Source organism: Manis pentadactyla, chromosome 16 (assembly GCF_030020395.1).
Source record: "Manis pentadactyla isolate mManPen7 chromosome 16, mManPen7.hap1, whole genome shotgun sequence".
Taxonomy (NCBI): domain Eukaryota; kingdom Metazoa; phylum Chordata; class Mammalia; order Pholidota; family Manidae; genus Manis; species Manis pentadactyla.
In genome coordinates this window covers 40,821,788-40,841,882 of record NC_080034.1, presented here as the reverse complement: position 1 = coordinate 40,841,882, position 20,095 = coordinate 40,821,788, and the positions used below count along the sequence as shown (strand labels likewise).

Genomic DNA, 20,095 nt, shown 5'->3' with positions numbered 1-20,095 from the left:
GTCTAGAAGGGAAAATAGGAGGAGGCACTGACTCCTCCACGCAAGCAGGAGAGAATTGGGCCCAGCCCCTAACCCTGCTCATAATCCCTTCCCAGAGCCTCAGGAAAAAGCATGGAAAAACAGTATTTCCACCAGAGTTTATTCCTCAGAAATATCCTCTGTGGCACAGTGGGGTCTCTCAGAGGGCCTTTACCTCCCTCCCCAGGTTATATTCTTGGAGTATATAGTCTTGGAGAATAATAGCTTGTTTCAGAATATTCCCAGGAATGAGTTCCCCCAAATAGCTAATGTTTATATAGGGGAAACTAGGAAATTCAAAGACCTGGACAGAGAAACCATAGGAGCCAAGAACCCCTCAGATCTGAGATGTTGGGGGAACAGAAGCATCACTATGAGTTTGAATCTCCTTCTCACTTGAGGTGGACATTGTAGGCTTCTGCCTCTAGGAAATGTGATGACCTGCAGAAGAGATAAAAAGCAGATATTAAGGCTTCAAACCAACTTTACCCAGTGGTCTGTCTTCAAGCAAGGTCCTCAAGAGAGTGATACTGAAAATTCTAGATCACCAAGGAGTGATACTACAGAGCCACCTTCAGCCTCCTCCCAACAGACACTCGATTGGTAGAAGAGGAGGGTGTAGGCTCTCCTCTTTTTTGCTTCTAATCCCACCAATGGCAGTTTCAATCATGCTCTTGGCTAGAACATGGTGGAAGCTTTCCCCTGCTCTAAGCACTATTGGCTGCACCCAACGCTGACCCCTCAAACTCTCACCCCCTCCGAAGGATCACTAAGCAGACAGACCAAGAGAGATGTTACCTTCTGGATAATTGGACCCAGGGAGGAAAACATAGCCTAGGAGAAGAAAATATCTGATCAGAGGAAAGCCTGTGAATCAAAACATCTGGCAATACTCACAGAAAATGGGGTAGCAATGGGAGAGCCAGACACCAACAGGAAGTGAGCGGAGTTGGGGAGTAAGAGTAAGAGCGGGGATGGGGTCGGGAGGGTCACTCACCAGAGGCACCAGCTCTCCTCCAGCTGAGCAAGCCAAGAGAGAAGATGATGAGGCCCAGGCCCAGAGTCACTGCCGACACAGAAACCTTCACTGTCTGCGTGGGGGACAGCCCAGGTGCTGCAAAAATAGAAACTTACTAGAACCAATCTCAGTTGCTCATTCCCAGAGCAACTTAATTTATTGTGATCTCCACCTAGCAGGTCAGGGAGCTTTATCCCAGCCCCAAGAGTCTAGATCACCCCAGTGCACTCCCAAGGAAACAGCCTTTCCTCAAAACCCCCATCCTGTGGATCTCTACTCCTAGAGCAACCTTGGGGAACCCTCTCCCCAGAGTTAGTGCCTAGCTCCCAGTTCCTCTCCAATACAATGCAGCCTCTCATGGCATCATCTTGTCTTCCTTCACCCCAAAAGCACCCTCACTAAAGAATAAAGGGTTCCTCATTCCCCTGCTCCATACATGCCATAGTGACAGTTTGCTCCCCTACTTGTTTTGAGCATTTTCCTATTAAAATGTCTTTCTACTTTCCTAACATCCAATGTCCCACTCCATGGGTTATCCAAGTACTTATGTGTCTCCTACCTTTTTACATCCAGATTTCCCACATGTCCTTCCAGAACTGTCTCTACCCCCACAGCATAGTCCCCACTTCCCAAGCAGGTCCTGCTCTGAATCTCATCCTGCCTGGATTCCTTTCCCATGTTAAAATGAACATCCCACCACCAAAGCAAGCTCTTTGTGCATGCTGGGAAGGAGACTTCCCCAGGGAGCTCAGGTGCACCTGCAGGTTCCACCTTCTGCTCCTCATGCCCTTTCCAGCTGCCGAGCAAGATTCAGCTCTCTGCACGGATGCCTGGTCTCAGCAGCTTGTCTGGGATCCTGTTCTCTGGCCCTTTGTAGACACTCTTCTGCTTTCTGATTTCTTCCTCTTCTCTGTCCCAAGAATCCCCAAATCTGTGTGCAACTTCTCTCATTACCTTTAACTCCTTCCAATCCTGCAGTTCAAACAATGGTGATTGGTTTCTTGTTCATTAGCCCCCAAAGCATGCACACCAAAGTATCTATAAGCCATGGCATTTTGCCCCTTGAGGGAGCAGCCCAAATTCAATACTGCCCCTACACCAAGAAAGAGTTCACTTTCTTTAGCAATCTTCCTCACTTCTCCAATTTCCATTCCTGACCTGACAACAGAAGAGCTGAAATCCAAGGACCCTAGAATATTGCATCACAATCGTTGGTTCTGAAAAATATAGTTAGCAAACCTGCATCCTCCTTCCAGAGTAGTCACACTCCCCTCCCACCCTCAGACACACACGTAGTGTCAGCCATACCACCACAGCAATAACTAACTCTTCCTGTTCCTGTATCTTTTGGTCAACAGCTCCTGCAGACCCAGTTCTCATTCTCAGCATCTTCCTGTCAAACATGTGCCGTGGCCCTAAACACGTCTCACTTCCTCTGCCAAAGCACTGGTGTTTCTTTTCTGACCACCCACTCACAAGATCTCTGTGCTTTATCCCTAATCCCTCCTCCCGGCCACGGACTTACTCCATTTCTGAAGAATGGGCTCAGGAGCCCCAATGTGCTCCACCATACAGGTGTAGGTGTCCCCAAAAGAGGGGGTTGTGGCTAAATGGGAGAGGGTCTGGTATGTCCAGTCTCCATTGGGCTGGACAAACTTATGGGCATTGCTGTGAGGGAGGACAGGCTGCCCATTCTTCCACCAGGAGATGGTCACATCAGCTGGATAGAAGCCCCACACGTAGCAGGCCAGCATCACGGGCTCCCTCGTGTTAAAAGGAGTAGTTTTGGCTACCTGCACAGACGGTGGCCCTGCATAGGAGGAAAACATGGTTGTAAAGGACAGCAACCTTCTGGCTTCTTCTCCAGCCTGACTTCTTTCCTACTTGAATTCTTTACAGATTTTGCCAACCTGCCCTCCCCACCCTCACCCCGTGCTGCTACACATCCCTTGGAAAAGGAGGAATTGGAAATTGCTCCTGCTTTGTTCTTCCTTTCCTCCCACTCCCTCACAGCCTCTTCCTTTCTTTCTTTTCTAAAGTTATGTTTGGTCACAGTAAATAGAAGCCAGATCTGAACTGCAAACCGTTTCAGAAGTCATATTGTGTTTGTCTCAGGTACATAAGCTAACAGTTGCCCAGAGTCGTAAGCTGGGGTTTATGAAGGTAGGAAAAGGCATCTGTCCTCAAATCTCATTTAACTAATTAATTTGCTGAATAAAGCCTCTTTTTTCCTTCGATAGTTTAAGGAAACAAGCCTAACTCAGCCTAACTCCCTTAAATTTAGATTAGGGAGCCCAAATCAATGAGATCCTTAATACTGCCATCTTTTACTAGTGTATTCTCTTAAGTGACCCTCCTGCTTCCCTCTACCTTGCTTTTCAAACAAAATATTAAATAAAAATCCAAGCAATTGTGTTAAAATGCTGATTCCCCAGCTGCATTCCCAGATATTTCCATTCAATGGATCTGTGGTGGTACTCAAATGCTTGCATTTTAACAATTTTGCATTTTCACAAGCAATTCTGAGAAAGATTGTTCAGAAATCACATATTAAGACACAGTACTCTGTGCCGAAAGTTGTTTTTTTGTTTGTTTGTTTTGTTTTATTTACCAATTTCAAGTTATTCTCAATGAAAGGGATTAGAGGCAAGAAAGCATGCATAGGAATCCCTTGGGAAGTTTCCCAAATATTCCCATGCCTGGGGCCCTCCCAGACCTAGAACCTCAGAACCTGGGATAAAAAAGCATTTGGGAAAAGCTGTTCTTGTCACTCTGACAAACTCCTGTTTGAACTTGGCTCTACACCCTGCAACGTCCTGTCTAGGAGGGAAACAGGCTTTCTCTCCCCATAATCGCTCCTCACCGGCTGAAACATCCACCCCAACCCCTTCTTTATCTCTGCTCTACCCCCATCAACCATCTCATTTCTCTGTGAGGGTCAACCCTCCCTCTTTCTGCATCCCAGGCCCACGCATTTTCTGTTCCTCTCCTACCCAGATCTCAGCCCTTGCCTACAGAAAGATCATCCCTGGCCTCCCCTCTCCTAACTGTGCTCCCTAATAGCCCCTCTGCACCCCTGTCCTCACGTGTCCTGTGGGTCAGTGCTCCCCAGAAGGGCTGAGTGTGTGTGGCACAGTTCTGGAGCCCATTGGACAAGCGCTGGATCAGGTTTTCCTGTCGGTTGAGGTAATCTGAGAGGCAATTTGCCAAGACATGCAGCACCCCAAATTCACAAGGCGCCATTCTGGCCTCCTGTGGATCCCAGCAGGTCAGCAAATCCTTGTTGAAGGAGACACAATAAGTGAAATCCTTTGGAGTCCCATCAGCATCCAACAGACAAGTGCTTTCCACGTGGGCCACAAAGCCACCTACAGGAGCCAGAGAAGATGGGAGGTCAGAGTCCTCGGCAGGGAGACCAAATCTCAGTTACACCCGGTGAGCAGGGCCCAGAGTTCCTGCCCCACACAGCATCTACTGACCACACTCAAGTGCTGGAGTCTCTGAGAGCACTGATAGTAGTAGCAGAGAAGTTTTTAGATCCTGCTTTCTCTTTATGTGAGACTAAGCGAGGGGGTAGGAGGGTCCCAAAATTATTAGCATGTTTAAACACTTTAACCAGGACAAGACCTTTAGTAAGGCAAGTTACTGAGTGAGAAAAGGAGTCAAGGGAAAGAGTCAGCCTGTTCTATGCTGGGTATGTTATTAAATATTCACACCATACACACACAGGAAGCACTCGCTGTGTGCGGGGCACTGTGTTAGTAGCTGGGATGCAGTAGTAAACAAGACAGATATTGTGGTTGCCTACATTCCAGCAGGAGATGCATTTACACAAATAATTATGCAGCTTAATTACTATTAAAATTGCTATTAAGGTACAGTACAAAATGCTATATATATAAATATAACAGGGATTATATAACAGGGAGACAAACTAGTCTGGTGTATCCAAATTCAATAACAAAACTGAACCTCCTTACTCCAAAGGAGCAGAGGAAGGGAGAGTCCCAGGAAGGAGTGTCCTTACCTGTTCTGGTGCAGCCCAGGCTGAGGCCCAGCAGCAGGGGCACAAGTGTGATCATGCTCTGCTCTGGGGCGATATGGGGAATTCAGTCCCCTGGACCAGCTCTTCCAGGGTCCTGGGGTCCTTGCCTGCTCCAGAAGCCCCAGCCTGGGTAAATGATCTCCAGCCCCTGAGCAGAATTTGGTGTTGCTTGTTAAGTGATTTGGAGTTGCCCCCCCCGTAGCTACTAGACCTGTTCCTACCAGTTAGTTTATCTAAGTGTTCCAAACTGGGAGGTGACAGATGGGCTGGTAGGCGGGGACGAATGTAGAGACCAATTGCTGAGTGCCTCAGCTAGCATCATCAGTTACTAGGTAAATCTCATCCTACCCTAGGCTTTAAACAAGCTCTCTCTGTTGGTGCATTTCCCTACATCACTAGAGAGAATAATCCCAATATTCCCAGCATATCTGTAGCCTGGGCGGCCCACCGGTTTAACTATTTCTTCTCAATGTCCTTGCAAAAGACTGGGACTAGCTAACTTCTCTTGATCCTTAAAGGGGGTTCCAGGAAGACAGGACATAACCCTTGGTCTGTCCCGTCACCCAGGAGACAGGTGGAGGCCGGGCCCTTCTAGGGGAGCGGCAGAGGCAGGGCTCCTGAGAAGGAGAGAGGCACAAGGACAGTGCAGTTATCTGGCCTCAAAACGAGACTGCAGGATGAGGGAAGCAGTGCCCCTTAGGGGTCAGGGACAGAGCCTGGAAAATGCCCCACCTCAACGCCCCTCACACACAAGCCCCCCACCCCGGCCTCCATTGCTTTTTTTGTTCTAGCCAATGGAACTTCATTTCCTCCTTTCTGCTTTCTAGAGCTAGGAAACCCTATCCTCCTATGCTCTAAGCCATTTCAGGGCAGGCTGCAGGGCAACTCCACTGAACGGCCTGATGAACAGTGGTGATGGACAGTGCCAAAAGCCCACCTGTATCCCCCAAGACAGGAACTCCCCTGTGTTTCCCCCACTGGTCCCATCTGTCCCAGGGCAGGTCCATTAGAAGCCACCATGAAGCCACTGGAAAAGTAAGATAAACTTCCCTATTTTTCTTCCCCTGGAAAAGACAGCTTTCAAATGGCAATTCAGTCTCCTATCTCACCATGAAGTACTCAGTTAGATGGTTTTTTCCATTGCAAATTTAAAACCCTGAGTTGGCTTCTCTATGTTCCCCAACAGTTTTCAGAGCTGCTTCTCCTCACCTTAGTTTCTGAAAGCTCTTGGATTTTATTTGATAGTGAGCTAAAGAAAGAGGATTAAGAGAGAGCCCCTTGCCACCACACTTATCTGTCTTTCCCCAAAGTCCCTGACCCCAAGAACATTGGATATTTATGAAGAAAAAAAAGCATGTACAAAGATGTAGACAAAGGTGAATATCAGAAACAAAAGACATAGTTTTGTGACTAAATTAACTGAAGCTCTGCCCACGTCTCCCAGTCACCCCCTCACTCAGCCGCACCTTGTTTATAAGATTGTTCTTTAACAACTATTTGATCAATAAATATGAGAGATGCCCTCACAAAAAAATATATATGTATGTATATATAAACAGACTTCCAATTGTAAAATAAATAAGTAACCAGGATGTAATGTATAGCATAAGGAATATAGTCAAAATATTGTAACAACTTGGTATGGTGATAGCTGGTACCTAGAATTATCATGTATATAAATGTTGAATCACTGTGTTGTACACCTGAAACTAATGTAATGTAATACTGTGTGTCAACTACCCTTCAATAAAAAATAAAAATAAATAAATAAAATAAAAAATAAAAAAAATTAAAAAAAAGATTGTTCTATATTCTAGCTCCTCTAACGAACCATCAGGTGAGGTGGAGTAGGCAGAAAATGGGGTGGGGACTCCAGAATTTGTTGGGCTTAACTTCATGAAAGATGCTATACCAGGAAGACCCTTTCCACACTAGCTCATTTAATCTTAAAAGACCTGTTAAGTGGTGCATGCACGCGCACACACACTGCCCACACACTCAGGGACTGAGATGACCCACGTGGTGGCCACGTGAGGTGACCCACGTGCTAAGAAAAGGAGAAAGGCAAGGAAAAGCCACCTGATCATCCAAGTCTTCTCTTTCAGGTTCTCAGAATTCCTTCTGCTCAGTTCTCAGAATTTCATGTTCTCAGAATTCCTAGGGCCAGGGTCTCTTCCACTTGCTCTCTCAACAGTTTCAAAATTGTGTGAATTCTCCTACACACACGCACTTGCCCCTTAAAAACGCCCTCCCGAGGAGGCTAGGCTCGCCAGGTAGACAGTGAGCCTAACTCTGCAGGAACCAGGGCTCAGGGGCCTTTTTGATGTCTACAAAGCCTGCCCTGGCACGAGAATTCTCCCGGTGCTGTCCTGTGCCCTGCAGGTGTGGCCAGCGCGCTGAGGCTGAGCCAAGCTCCCTCTCATGTCTCCGTCTCTGCTCTGGCAGCCAAAGGGGATGTGAAATCTTCTGTGAGGCAGCAGCAGGAAATGTACAAGTTTTCACTTCTCTATTAGTGAGAAAACAGAGGGTACTTTTAGAATGAAGCAGGACAGAAAAACTCAAAGATCTGTGCTCAGCGAAGTTGTTTCTTCCTTCCCCTCTCCCTATACATTTTATAGACATAGCCCTGCCCCTCACCTCCAGTCGACCCAAAAGAATTTTTCACCTGCCCAGTCCATTGTTGACTGGCTTGCTATGTAGCACACGGATGTAAGATGTGAGGAAACCCCAGCCAGGTTCACACATGTCATCCCTCTTTGATTGCCACCACCCAGGGTCCCAAAGAGTACTTTTCTTTCCCACTGCCTCTTACCCTAGGGTAACCACCGCATGCCAGAAGTGTATAACCATGGTGTTCATGTGCAGAGCATTATAGGGACCACCCAACTAGGAGATATGGACTCTGCCCCATGTCATTTGCTTATAGGTCACTAAGGGAGTGAGAACAAACATCTATAAAGAGAAGGATTTATGTTACAGCAAATAAGCAATAAAAGCAATGGACTGAAAAGATAAATCATTGTAGGTTTGAGTCCTTTCCACTTAGGGGACCTGGAAGCGAGCCTTGGATACTGGGCTGGAATCACGTTAGAAGAGGGGAAGGCAGCTGTCATCACAGTCCTGGCATGTAACTCCAGAGGCTTGGCAATGTTAGGAGGTGCTGTTGGGGTCTACCAGGAGCCTCGGCTGGCTAAAACAGAAACAAACTACAATAAGGTCACTGCCATGGCACATTGAAGGAAGTCACAAATGTGGTCTCATGCTTTCCCTGAGCATGGCCATAATAATAAAGCTTTTCTAGGTACTTCCTAACGTTACTCCCTTTAAGTCCTCAGGTTCCTTGCCTAGACAGATGGTTTTAACTCATGTCTCCATCTTATAAATTCAAAAATAGCTTAACCCATCAATCATTGGTAATATAAAGCCAACGGCATCAGTCACATTTGTGACTTCCTTCAACAGCTTTTCAAAACCACACACACTTGCACCCTGGCAGGATTACATTACTTCCCAGTCAGTCTAACCTGGCCCTCATTGCACCCCCACTACTTCCCTCCCACTCCTTCTTCTCTATCAGGATTCACTACACTAGAACCTGACCTGTGAGTTACAGTTGCTGTAACTTTTTCATCATCCTTCCATTCTGCAGTCAAATTATTTGATCTGCTAAGGGGTAGTCTACCTGATTTGCCACCACAACTCTTCAATAATGTTACTATCTCCATCTTAACTATGATTACATGGAGGTAAACAGAGGTTAGTGATGGCCCAGATTTACCCAGTTACAAAGTAATAGAACCATGACTTGAATTCTGGATTTATGATTCAAATCTATATTCTTAATACTTGATTAGAAAATAATTAAAAATGGCTAACCATTTAAAATAATAACAAAAACCATAATATATTTAGAAATTAACATACAAAAGTATAAGAACTATATAGGAAGAAAGAAAAATTTATTAAAATGCATAAATGAAGACCTCAAGAAGTAAAGAGACATACCATATTCATGGATGAGACATCCTAAAAAAAATAAAGTCAATTTCTCCCCATATCTCTAACCTAAATGTCCCAACCAAAATCATAGCAGGATTTAGGGAGAAGTTGATAAATTGATTCTAAAATGTACATGGAAATAAGTCCATGAGTATGCTAGATAATTTTTGTAAAGAAAGCAAAATGAAGTTTCATGGGTTGAGGTTGTAAAGGAATGGAAACTAGCCCTACTAAATATTAAAACATATTTTAAACCATAATAATCTTAAAATATGATACTGACACAGGAACTGATGAACCTATGGAACAGAATAATCAGAGGCAAATCCTTGAATATAGGGGAACTTGGTGTAAAATTCCTGGGAATAAGTGGAATATTTGGTAAGTGGTATTAAAAAGATAGTTTACTTTTGAAGGAAAAGAAAGTTGTATCTTTACGCACACCAGATCAATTAGATCTAATTCCAGATCGATAAAGATCTGAATGTAAAAAGAAAACAGCAACACTAATAGAAGAAAGCATAATAAAATCTCATATGTGGCCAGATAAATATAAAGCAAAGCTTTTTTACCCAAAATTATTCAACAGAAAAGAAGGAATTGTCTTATACATAAGTCCTTAGGTATTTTTTTCCAACTTATGGCCACTCTATTAAAGTTGTTTGGAGAAGATACCTTATTCTAAAATGATCTCAATTAATAAATACATGAGGAACCTCGATGCTGCTTTCCATAGTGGCTACACCAATTTACATTCCCACCAACAGTGCACAAGCACTCACCAACACTGTGGAGGTTCCTCAAAAAACTAAAAATAGAACTATCATACAATCCAGTAATTCCACTTGTGGGTGTTTATATGAAGCAAACAAAAATACTAACTCAAAAAGATATGCTCATTGCAGCATTATTTACAATAGCCAAGATATGGAAACGTTTGTGCCCATTGGTAGAGTAACGGATAAAGGAGTAGTGACATATATAAAAAAAGAATGAAATCCTGTCATTTATGATAACATAGATGAACCCCAAAGGCATTAAGCAAAGTGAAATAAGTCAGACAGAGAACGACAAATACTGTATGATTTCTCATATGTGTGGAATCTAAAAGAAAAAAAATCAAAATGAAAAACAAGTGCATAGATACAGAGAACAGATTGGTGGTTGCCAGAGTCTGCAGGTCAGGGATTGGAGAAATGGTAGAGCTGTTTTTGTTGTTTTTTTAGTTTAAATATCTTGATTCGTTTTTTAAAAGTAAATAAATGAGTGAATGAAATTAGCATAATAAAAAAATAATTACATGAGAATTAGAATAAATTGTTTTATGAATGTGAGCATGGAAACAGCAACAAATATGCCTACACAAATGTTATAAAATATTGATTTTAAATTTGTGAGTTTGTAACTGAACAAGTGTAGTTAGCAGACATTTGACTGTTTCCCTATAATTTATATACCCATAAAACCTTACATCTTTAAACTGGGCAAAAAATGTTTAAATATTCTCAGTGAGAAATGGAGTATCACCTATTCCTTTACATTCCAGCAAAAATTATAACTTTACTGCCTTGGGGTTGAAAAGGGTTTCTTAAGATTATAAAAACACAAACCATAAATGTTTTGACTGTCAAATGAAATAATTCTATTCAGAAAAGGAACTGTATGCACATTTAATTGATGAGCAATAACCTGGAAGTAAGCATTTGCAATATTTAGACTGACAAAAAGATCACTACATAGCATATACAAGAAATTCCCACCAATTCACAAGAAGAAAAAATGCAAGCTTTAAAAGAGACAAACAAATCTGAATCAGCAATTCACAGAGAGAGAAACCTATGAAAAGATGCCTGGCCTCATGAATAATGAGAGAAAGGCAAATTAAAACAAAATACCACTCTACACCCACCACATTTGCCAACATTTGAAAGTCAAATAATTTCAAATGTTAGTGATGATAAAAGCAACCGAGAGCTACCTTTTCCTGTTGGTGGGAGTGTAAACTGTTTATGATCCCTGAATTATAGAAATTACAAACCAGTTGGATGAAAAAAATATACATGTGAAAGGAGGCAGCCTGTCCTTGAGAGTGGAGGCTGGAGTGCACTAATTAGTCTTGCAAGAGTTTGATAAGGATCAATTAGGGCTGGGGGATTAAGGATAGATTCATGGAAGAGGTTGAACTTGGGTTAGATCGAGTGTTGGTTAAGTTGAAAAGAAGCTGAGCAGGATAAAGTAGGCATTCAGGAGGTGAGAGAAAAAAGCCAGGGCAAATATCCTGCAGTAAAGACAAATATGATACTATCAAGGAAGAGTGGTCGAAACTGACTCATTGAAGAGCAAGATTCCTGCTAGGCAGGGTGGGTAACATGTTTTATTAGAAAGGGGACACAAGACTAGAAAGGGTCTTGAATGCTTCTTGAGTTTTATGTCAGAGTATCATGGAATGCTTGACCAGAGAGCATCTTACCTAAGCCCATCATTTTACAGGAGAGGAATTTGAGGCCCAGAGAGGGGATGTGACTCGTCTAAGGTCACAGCATAATAAAAGCAGTTTAAGTTGTGAATGGCAGGAAATTTCTGGATAAATTGCAAAATAGAGAGAAATCAGGAAGAATTAGAAAGCAGTAAGAGACCAACGTAGAACGGCAAAGTGAAAAGAAAAGATAAACATTCCCAAAGGAGAAAACACAATACTTGAAGGTAGATGCAAAGTAGGTTCCAGAAAAGAGAAAGTCAATGGTGCTGCTAAGTTCCCCTTGAAAATCCTTGCTAAATTACTGGACACATTTTCTATGTGCCAAACACTATTATAAGCATTCTACAGAGAATAACTTAAGTTTCCCGACAACTCTGTTAAGGTGGGCACCATTTTTAGTATCATTCTCTTTCAGAAAATGATACCAAGGCACAGAGAGAGTAAGCAACTTGCCCAGGGACACACAGTTAAACTGGACAGTCTCAGCTGAATTCCAAGCAGTCTGGTTCCAAAGCTCATACTCTTGAAGAGCACACATGCTGCTCTTAAAAATGAGATGGTGGGACAATGTCCTCATTCCAAACAGAATGTTTAGAAGGACATGCCAACTGCATCTGAAGGCTTATTTTCTGTCTCTGAGCTCTTGTTTTTCCAGCCACGGCAAAGGCTGAAGGGAGTTGTATATTTCTTAAGGCAGCTTATACTAGGTGTAAACTAGGCATTATTTTCACAAATGATAAAATGCAAAAAAAAAAAAAACAACAAAAACCCTTCAAGCAGCTTCCTCCATTTTGTACGCAGATTATCAGCAAGTAACCCTGCCTTCATTTCTCACATATTTTGCACAACTTTCCCCCCATTTCCCTCCCTAACAAGGGCAAGCTGTGTTCAGGTTAAGGCATCTTGAATTTGAAATGACAAGCCAGTCAAGTTGAGATAGCTAGAAACAAGTATCATCAATTCAAAAAGAAGCCACACTGATATTAAGAAATGAGATTTATTGCCTTGAAGTGGGAAGGGATGTGGTCATGACAGGAAGGTCACTCTGAGTTCCCCTGGAGGTAAGCCCAGGGACAGCAGAACATGTGCACACACACACAAGCATGTGCACACACACACACATACGGGGGGGGAGTCCCAGTGACTTCTGCTCTGAGGTGCAGAGATCCTGGGCAGGATGTGAGAAACTTGAGCACCCCCTGCTTGGAGACCACAGCCGTTGGAATCAGACTCTGGTCTGGAAGAATCAGTCTGAGGAGAGAGCAGGATGGAGGGAAGCTATCAGGGGAATCCCTCTCCTGCTCACAGGCCCCTCCCTGCCTGCAGCACACGCTATTGAACTTGATCCCTCCTCATTCCCACATCATCTCCAAGCACCCTTCTGACAGCTCCCCATTTCACTCCTCTCTCACTTGAAGCCACTCCTGTGACCTATAACTGTGTGTGTAACCAGGACCCCAACAAGGAGGATGCCCCACGTGCCCAATACGGGCCTTCCCACCCACGGGCCTGAGGATGCCTGTATGCCCTCCCTGTATCACAGGATAATCCTGGCGCACCCACACCCACCGTGCCTGGCTCCCGTGGCTAAGCCACCCCCTCCGGGCACCCTGACATACCACTTGAGCAAGGCTTCCGGAAGCGGATGATGAGGACTAAGCCAACAATGATGCCCAGCACACCAAGGCCAAAGGCCACACCACACAGCACGTTCTCCAGAAGATCTGAGGGCAGTGCATTCTGGGGCACTGGAATAAAGGGGAGCAGGTCAGCCTGGAGACTTGGTTGGGGAGCCCCACCCAGGGAAATGACGTGAGTGTCTGGGATGACAAGGGAAAAACTGGGGCATCGAAGATGGAGGTTGGCTCAGAGTACAAATGGACTACACAAGGTCCAAGTACAGACAGAAGGGCCATCCTTGGCCCTGTGCCCTTTTGGTCCCAAAGGAACTAGGCCTTCAGCCAGAAAGGTCTCACCCCAATAGGCAACTGCTGTGTAGCCATCAATTTCATGAGTCACGATGCAGGAGAAAAGGTCAGAGGGTGATGGTGTGACATTTAAATAAGAAAAGCCCTGGAAACTGAGTCCATCAATGGCTGACACAAAAGTGGGTCCGGCTTCTTCCACAGGGGTCAAGTGATGCAGCCAGTTCACCGTCAACATGGGCGGGAAGAGATTACTGACAAAACAGACCAGCGTGTTGGGCTTGCCAAACTCCAGAGGCTTCAGTGTGAACACCTCAGCAACAGGGAACCCTGGAGGAGGATTGAGGTGTGAGGGAAAGCAGCAGCTGGTTTAAATGGTAGCCTTGTGTTTGGAGGGGACATGCTAAAGGAGGGGAGGGCACAGACAGAGTCAGCAGGAACCGGCTTTGGTAGGAGAAATTAAGGAGGAAGTGAGGTTCTGAGGGAGCTGTTCTTCCAGGCAAGAACCAGAGCTGGACCTAGAAACAGTGCCAGAGCCAGGCCACTCTGGACCCTCCACCCTGACTTCCTGCAGCACTTCCTGTCTGGACCTCACATGGGCGTCTTATCACATGCTGTCTTCTCATTAAAACACAGGCAAACCATCAGATACTTCCATTCTTCGCTTCCATCTCACTGAGCACAGTAACACGAGCTCTCGTATTCAGTAGGCATCAATTGGTCCCCACTGAATTTATCAAGTTCAAGAAATAGTTTTGAATGCCCACTATATCCTAGGCACCTGTCTTATACTCTTTTGGCCCCACAGTGCCCACTACAGGCCTTCCCACCCAAGGGCCTGAGGATGCCTGTATGTGCTCCCTTATCCCCACCACATAAACAGAATGCAGACCATGGCTGGTAGAAAAATAAAGGTCTTGGGGGAGAACCAGAAGACATTAGTGATGGTGTGAAGGGGACTAATTCAGTGTATAGATTAATGAAATTAAGAATGCAGCCCCTTCCCTCCAGCCCCCTGAAACATCCCTAACCTCTAGACACTGGGATTTTCCCTTCAAGTTGTACACCTATTTCCTGGATCATTGCCTGGCAGAACCCTTTATCAAAGAAAATGTTGGAAGTATCTCCAGGCTTCTGAGCCCAGTCAGCAAATTCAGGCAGGCGAGGCACTCGAATGTTCTGGGAAAAATCGAAGCTGAAGAGCTGGTCTTCATCATAGGTTTCAGAGAGCCCCACAGTGGGACTCCCATCCTGGCAGTATACTGTGTGCAGGAATGTGTGGTTTTGCAGGTCATCCCACCATGCCAGAGGAGGAGCTGCAAAGGAAACAGGGAGTTCAGGAAGGTGGGAGCCTCCTATTCCTCTTTAGCTTAGAAAACAGCAAGCCTGATCCAGGGAGAGGGGAGTAGGGGTGGGGCACGACCCCCTCTTGTATCTCTTATTTAGGATCTCCCTCCCAGTGGAGGTGAAGAAGAAATTATGGGACCTCTCCAAACTTCTCCTGCCCATAAAAAGACCACCTGTCAAAAGGTAAAAAGGTCTACTGTCTGAAGTGACAGATTCAGAGTCACAGTGCTGGTTGTATGTTTGTACAGAGGCTTCCAGCCATGGAGGTCACTGGAGGCTGAAATCTAACCTGCACCCTGCTCGCCACGCCAGGTATCCTGGCTCAGGGCCGCATCCTGCCAAAGGGGGTACCTCTGTCTAATTCACAGAGGGCCATCATACTGTCTTATGAAGGGTCCGGATTGGTTCCCCAGTCTTAGAAGGGAGAGTGAAGAAATGGTCTTGGCCTCCTCAAGCCATAGATGACCCTGCCCATCCTATCCCAACACAACATGGTAAACTGAAAAAATAGTCTCCAGGCTGCTTTTTCTGCCACTTCATCAATACCTCTTCTTCTGAGAAATTTTCCCCTCCCTCAATCCTCCTTGCAATGACAGGACTGGGGAAGGTGATCCCATAGCTGTAGGAAAAAAATCCCTATTCTTCAAAAATCCTAGCAGGAATCCCCCCAGCCAGCAGAAAACCTTCCACCTAATACCTAGAAAAACAGACGTTTAGAGTAAGGGGAATCTTCTAGATTATTTTTCCATTCTGCCCCATTCTTTACAGAAAAGAAAACTAAGGACCAATAAAGTTAAGAGACTTTTCAGGAATCATAAGGTGACTTGATGACAGTGCAGAGGAGACCACTAAGTAAAACAATAGACTTAACATTTGTTTTATTCAAATCCAAGCTCTACCACTTTCCAAATGTGTGAACTTGCACATGGCACTTAAACTCTCACTTTTTTCTTGTAAACTGATATAAAAATCTCTTCTTTATAAAAATCTCTTCTTCAAAAGATTATCTTAAACAAAATATATGAAGCCCTCTGACATTGTTTGCAATCAACCATCCATAGTTGATCTCTTCCCCAGTTCTGCTACTGTTTCCACTATCCCATATTTCCCACCACTTACAAAGCACAGAGCTCTTCTTCAAAAGCTCTGAGTTGGTTCCCCAGACGCTAACCCCATCAAGATTGAAGTAACGAGGAGATACTGTCATACCCTCAGGGGCGGTCCAGGAGTGGGGCAGCAGCCACAGAAGGTGTAACAGCCTGAGCAGCGCAGCTCCCTGGCTCTGCCCAGGATCCATATCTTCATACCACACAAGTGGGCTGGGAGCCACCAACCAGACGATCCCCAGAACCCAAACTCCCATCCCAGATCACATTCCGCCGCTCACTTCCAATAGTTGCCATTGTCATTTTAGATAAACCAATCACAGAATAGTGTGGTTTGACATCATCAGTTGCTGGGGAGAGACCTGAGGCCAGCAACCTCCTAAAGACTTGGCTCTTTTAAACAAGGCCAGAGTTGGGTGTGTAACTGGGCTGGGTAGTCAGTGAGGAATGTCTGCCTCCTGCCGGGGATCTCTCTTTAGTATCAATTAGGCTGTCAGCCTCGGCCTGTAACCTAACCAGCCGGCTCTTCGGAGCAATGCCGCCGGGTGGCGGAATGCTGCAGTGGGGAAGCTCATCTTTCCCCAGCAAAGCCCTGGGGCTCTTCAGACCCTGCCTCCTCCTTCCAGCCCCGCTCCTCTTTCTCAGAGAGGTAGTCTCCTTCAGGCATGAGCTCTAATTCATTCAGCAGAAATAATATTGAAACAATAAGTGCAGGTCTTGGGATCAGTGCTAGAAATACAAAGACCAATAAAGCATATTCCTGCCTTCCAAGAGATTAAAGTCTAGATGGGGTGCACAGTTGAGGGAGGAGGGCCGGGGTAGTGTCAATGAATAAATAATTACACAGCAATGTAATGTATTCAAACAAGAATGTGTCAAATGTTTTGGAAGTAGTAATTTTATGAGGATGGAGGAATAGGTAGGACATAATCAAGGTTTCTGAGAATCTTGAAGGAAAAACAATTTGAGCAATAGACCATGAGTGAAGAGAGAAGCTTTCCAGGGCGAGGGGTAGGCAAATATATGAAGGTCAAATTCCAAGCTCCTTCCTTCAAAGACCTTCTGTGTAGCTGCATGAATCTTGTGGAGGCTGCCCACGTGCCTGTGATTGGTGAGGAGGGGAGGGGAGAGGAGGTCAAGATGATCTACGAATTTAGGCAAAAGTTGATCACATAGGCCCTGTTATGCCACAAGGCAGGTTTGCCTTTCACTTAGCAGATGACATAGATATTAAAACTGAGGATTAACATAATCATTTCAACATTTTAGAAAAAGCGTTCTGGCATTTCAAGCAATGGATTTAAAGAGTGTGGAAAGAATTAAGGCAAAACTGCTGGTCAAGAGTCTATATAAGATAGTGAATCGAAATAAAAAGTTGCACACACACATCACCCTCTTACAACAATACAGCAATAATTTAGGTGAGAAATATAAGAGCCTGAGTTAAATCATGAACAGAAGAGATAAAGGGAATAGAATATTGAGATAATTAGGCAGTAAAATCTAAAGGGATTGGCTTCTGATTAGATGTGGGGGGTGGCCAAGGAAAACAAAACACCAAGGCTTCTAGATTGGGTGCTGGGTGATGGTCAGTGATGGATTTAACTGAAATAGAAATGAATGCCATAGAAGCAGGTTTGATGAAGAAGAGAATGAGTTCAGTGTTGTACGTGTTGAATCTGGAATGCCAGTGGAACAGCCATGCAGGAGGCACGAGATTTCTGAGTATGGGCTCAAAAACCTCAGTTTGGGAGTCATCAGCACAAATGTTGAAGCATAGGCCGGGGATGAGATCACCCAAGTAGACTGTGCAGAGGCAGGGGAAAGTGACACCAGGACTGCATAATCTGCATGGGTTCAAACCTCAAACCTCTTAAGTCATCATCCAGGATCCAGTCAGGAACATATAACTACCCCAGGTATTTCAGACTGAGAAACTTGAATATAGAAAATTGGTTACAAAGGTGTGAAGAGGACAAAAAGGGCAAAAGGAAAAAAGAGAGTGGCTGGAGGTATAAATCGGGAAAGAGGGATACCTGGAATCAGAAGTTGCTATTGCCCCCTTAAGCTAGAATCCGTGTCTACACCTATTGTTTCCCTGGGAGAGAGAGTGTCATAGTTGGTTCTGGATCTACTGAAAAGGTGCCATCTCCATCAAGGCTGGATCACTGAGAAGGTTCTTCCTCTGCACAGGAGGCTGGAGTCCAGAATCACCCATTTTTGCTGTAGTGGAATCTACCAGCAACTGTCACTCCGTTAGAAACTAAAGCAGGAAGCTTCTCCTGTTTCTCCTACCTTCTAATCTCCTGCCAGTGCCTCGTATTAAGAGAATCTAGCAGGAAGCCAACTTGCCAGGAGGGCTGGGAAGTACACACCTTGAACACTTCTAGGCAGAGCAATCCAGAGCATAGTACAGAGGGTGGGCATCCCACTGACACTAGAGAGTAATCAGTACACTGCCATGCACTAATCTGTAAGAATTTGGTGCACCAGGAGAATCCGGAGAGCTAAGAGAAGAACAAGGAAGAAGCCAGTTCAGAGAAATAGAGGAGTTCCATGAAGAAGGGCAAGGTCAGCATTATCAAATGCTGCTCAGGAGTCAAGGAAGGACTGGAAAGGGTCCATAGATTTGGTAATTGTTAAATCTTTGACAAATTTATTGAAAGCAGTTTCAATTTCATAGTGGGAGTCAACGCCAGATTGTGGTGGGCTGAGAAGTAAGTGGGAGGAAGAAACTGTCAGTGTATATGCTGCAGGTTTGATAGAGGAGAAAGAAATACAGAAGGGGTGGGGGAAGAGGCAGTGGGAAAGAGCTAGTGTGGTAATTAAGTAATCTCGGAAATTAATCTATGTGGATATGGTCCATCAGAGTTTCTGAGACTTTCAAAACCCATACTCCCTTTTGAAAAACAAACAGCAGCAATAATAGCCAAACTCCATAATCTTCTCAAACGCTAGTGTGTGTGTGTGTGTGTGTGTGTGTGTGTGTGTGGTGTGTGTGCATTCTCCCAGTATCCTGCTCTTTGTGGACTAACCCATCTGTAGTTCCAGCAGTGGGAAGATTCAGGTCCTTAGGGAAGGAAGTAGGAAGGTTTGTATCACCAGGACTGTAGGGGGATACATGGTTCACAGCCACTTAGAGTTCTAAACCAGTGGCTAGCAAACTTCCTGTAAGGACCAGATAGTATTTTAGGCTTGCTGGCCACTCATCCCTGTAACAAGTACTCAGCTGCGGCACAAAATCAGCCACAAGCAACATGTTAATGAAAGAACACGGCTGTGCTCCTGGTTCCCTCCCTGCTTTCCCTTCCAGCTTTTCCTCCCAGTTCTAGGGTGTCTGTTGTGGACTACTTTATTTCAGTTACTCATTAAATATTGGTGTTCCCTGGAGCTTTGTTCTTAACCTCCTTTTTACTTATGGGCACTCAAATCTTAATTTCATATAATTTTCATGAGTCACAAAACATAAGTCTTCTTTCGTTTTTATTCAACCATTTAAAAATGCAAAAATCACTTAGTTCTTGGGTCATATAAAAACAGATGGTGGGGTGGACTAGATTTTGCTCAGACCATAGTTTGCTGAATACTATTCTATGCATGTGGTCAGAATTGGGATGGGGGGACCCAAAATAAGCCCACCCTCCAAGAAAATCTCCATTCCTCCTTGGGGGTGGCAATTGGTTAATTAATACAGTATGCCCCAGATAAAACAGATTGTGTATTAGGAGGTCTGGAGGAAAACAGTGGGCGAGCTAGACACAGACAGGTATAGCAGACACAGCAACCACTCTGGGTGGGAGGAACCAGGACAAGGGGTCCAAGTTCTCCACCAAGTAGAGTGCAGACAAGACCAGAGTGAGGAGAGATGTAACCACCCATCATCAAGACTACAGCGAGGTGTGGCTGGCTCCTTTCTCTCCCAGTGTAAATGAACAGTAACAAGTTCAAACATTGATAACTACCCTTCCCTCCATGCAATCCTTCCTCCTGTCAGGATTCTCCAACAACCTGCATATTAGATTATCTCAAAAATAGTTCTTTAGTTTGGGCAAGTGGTAATGGTGGGCGAGAAGAGCAAGGCACCAGTAACTATTTTGGTCACTAGATACGAATGTCTGAAAATAATGGCATAATACCTGTCAATCCAGTAGGCTATGG

The 20,095-nt window shown here is 44.6% G+C and overlaps 2 protein-coding genes across 4 annotated transcripts; both read right to left on the bottom strand.

Moving 5' to 3' along the window:
* Positions 1-118: 118 nt before the first annotated feature.
* On the bottom strand, positions 119-5,323 carry LOC118933403 (HLA class II histocompatibility antigen, DM beta chain). Of its 2 annotated transcripts, XM_036927637.2 has the most exons (6): positions 5,064-5,320; positions 4,123-4,404; positions 2,562-2,846; positions 1,016-1,132; positions 817-852; positions 119-459 (listed from the first exon to the last, which is right to left on the bottom strand). In XM_036927637.2, exons 1-6 carry the CDS (start codon positions 5,116-5,118, stop codon positions 443-445), a joined length of 792 nt encoding a protein of 263 aa, XP_036783532.1. In that variant the 5' UTR covers positions 5,119-5,320; the 3' UTR covers positions 119-442. The 2 variants fall into 2 exon arrangements, with proteins under 2 accessions (XP_036783532.1, XP_036783531.1); XM_036927636.2 differs by lacking the exons at positions 119-459; positions 817-852; positions 1,016-1,132 and adding an exon at positions 1,139-2,008 and having other exon boundaries at positions 5,064-5,323.
* A 7,219-nt stretch (positions 5,324-12,542) lies between these two features.
* Positions 12,543-16,209, bottom strand: LOC118933402 (HLA class II histocompatibility antigen, DM alpha chain). 2 transcript variants are annotated; one of them, XM_057494325.1, is made up of 5 exons: positions 16,041-16,209; positions 14,516-14,800; positions 13,536-13,814; positions 13,182-13,307; positions 12,543-12,810 (listed from the first exon to the last, which is right to left on the bottom strand). In XM_057494325.1, exons 1-5 carry the CDS (start codon positions 16,192-16,194, stop codon positions 12,806-12,808), a joined length of 849 nt encoding a protein of 282 aa, XP_057350308.1. In that variant the 5' UTR covers positions 16,195-16,209; the 3' UTR covers positions 12,543-12,805. The 2 variants fall into 2 exon arrangements, with proteins under 2 accessions (XP_057350308.1, XP_057350307.1); XM_057494324.1 differs by having other exon boundaries at positions 13,179-13,307; positions 16,041-16,208.
* Positions 16,210-20,095: the final 3,886 nt, after the last annotated feature.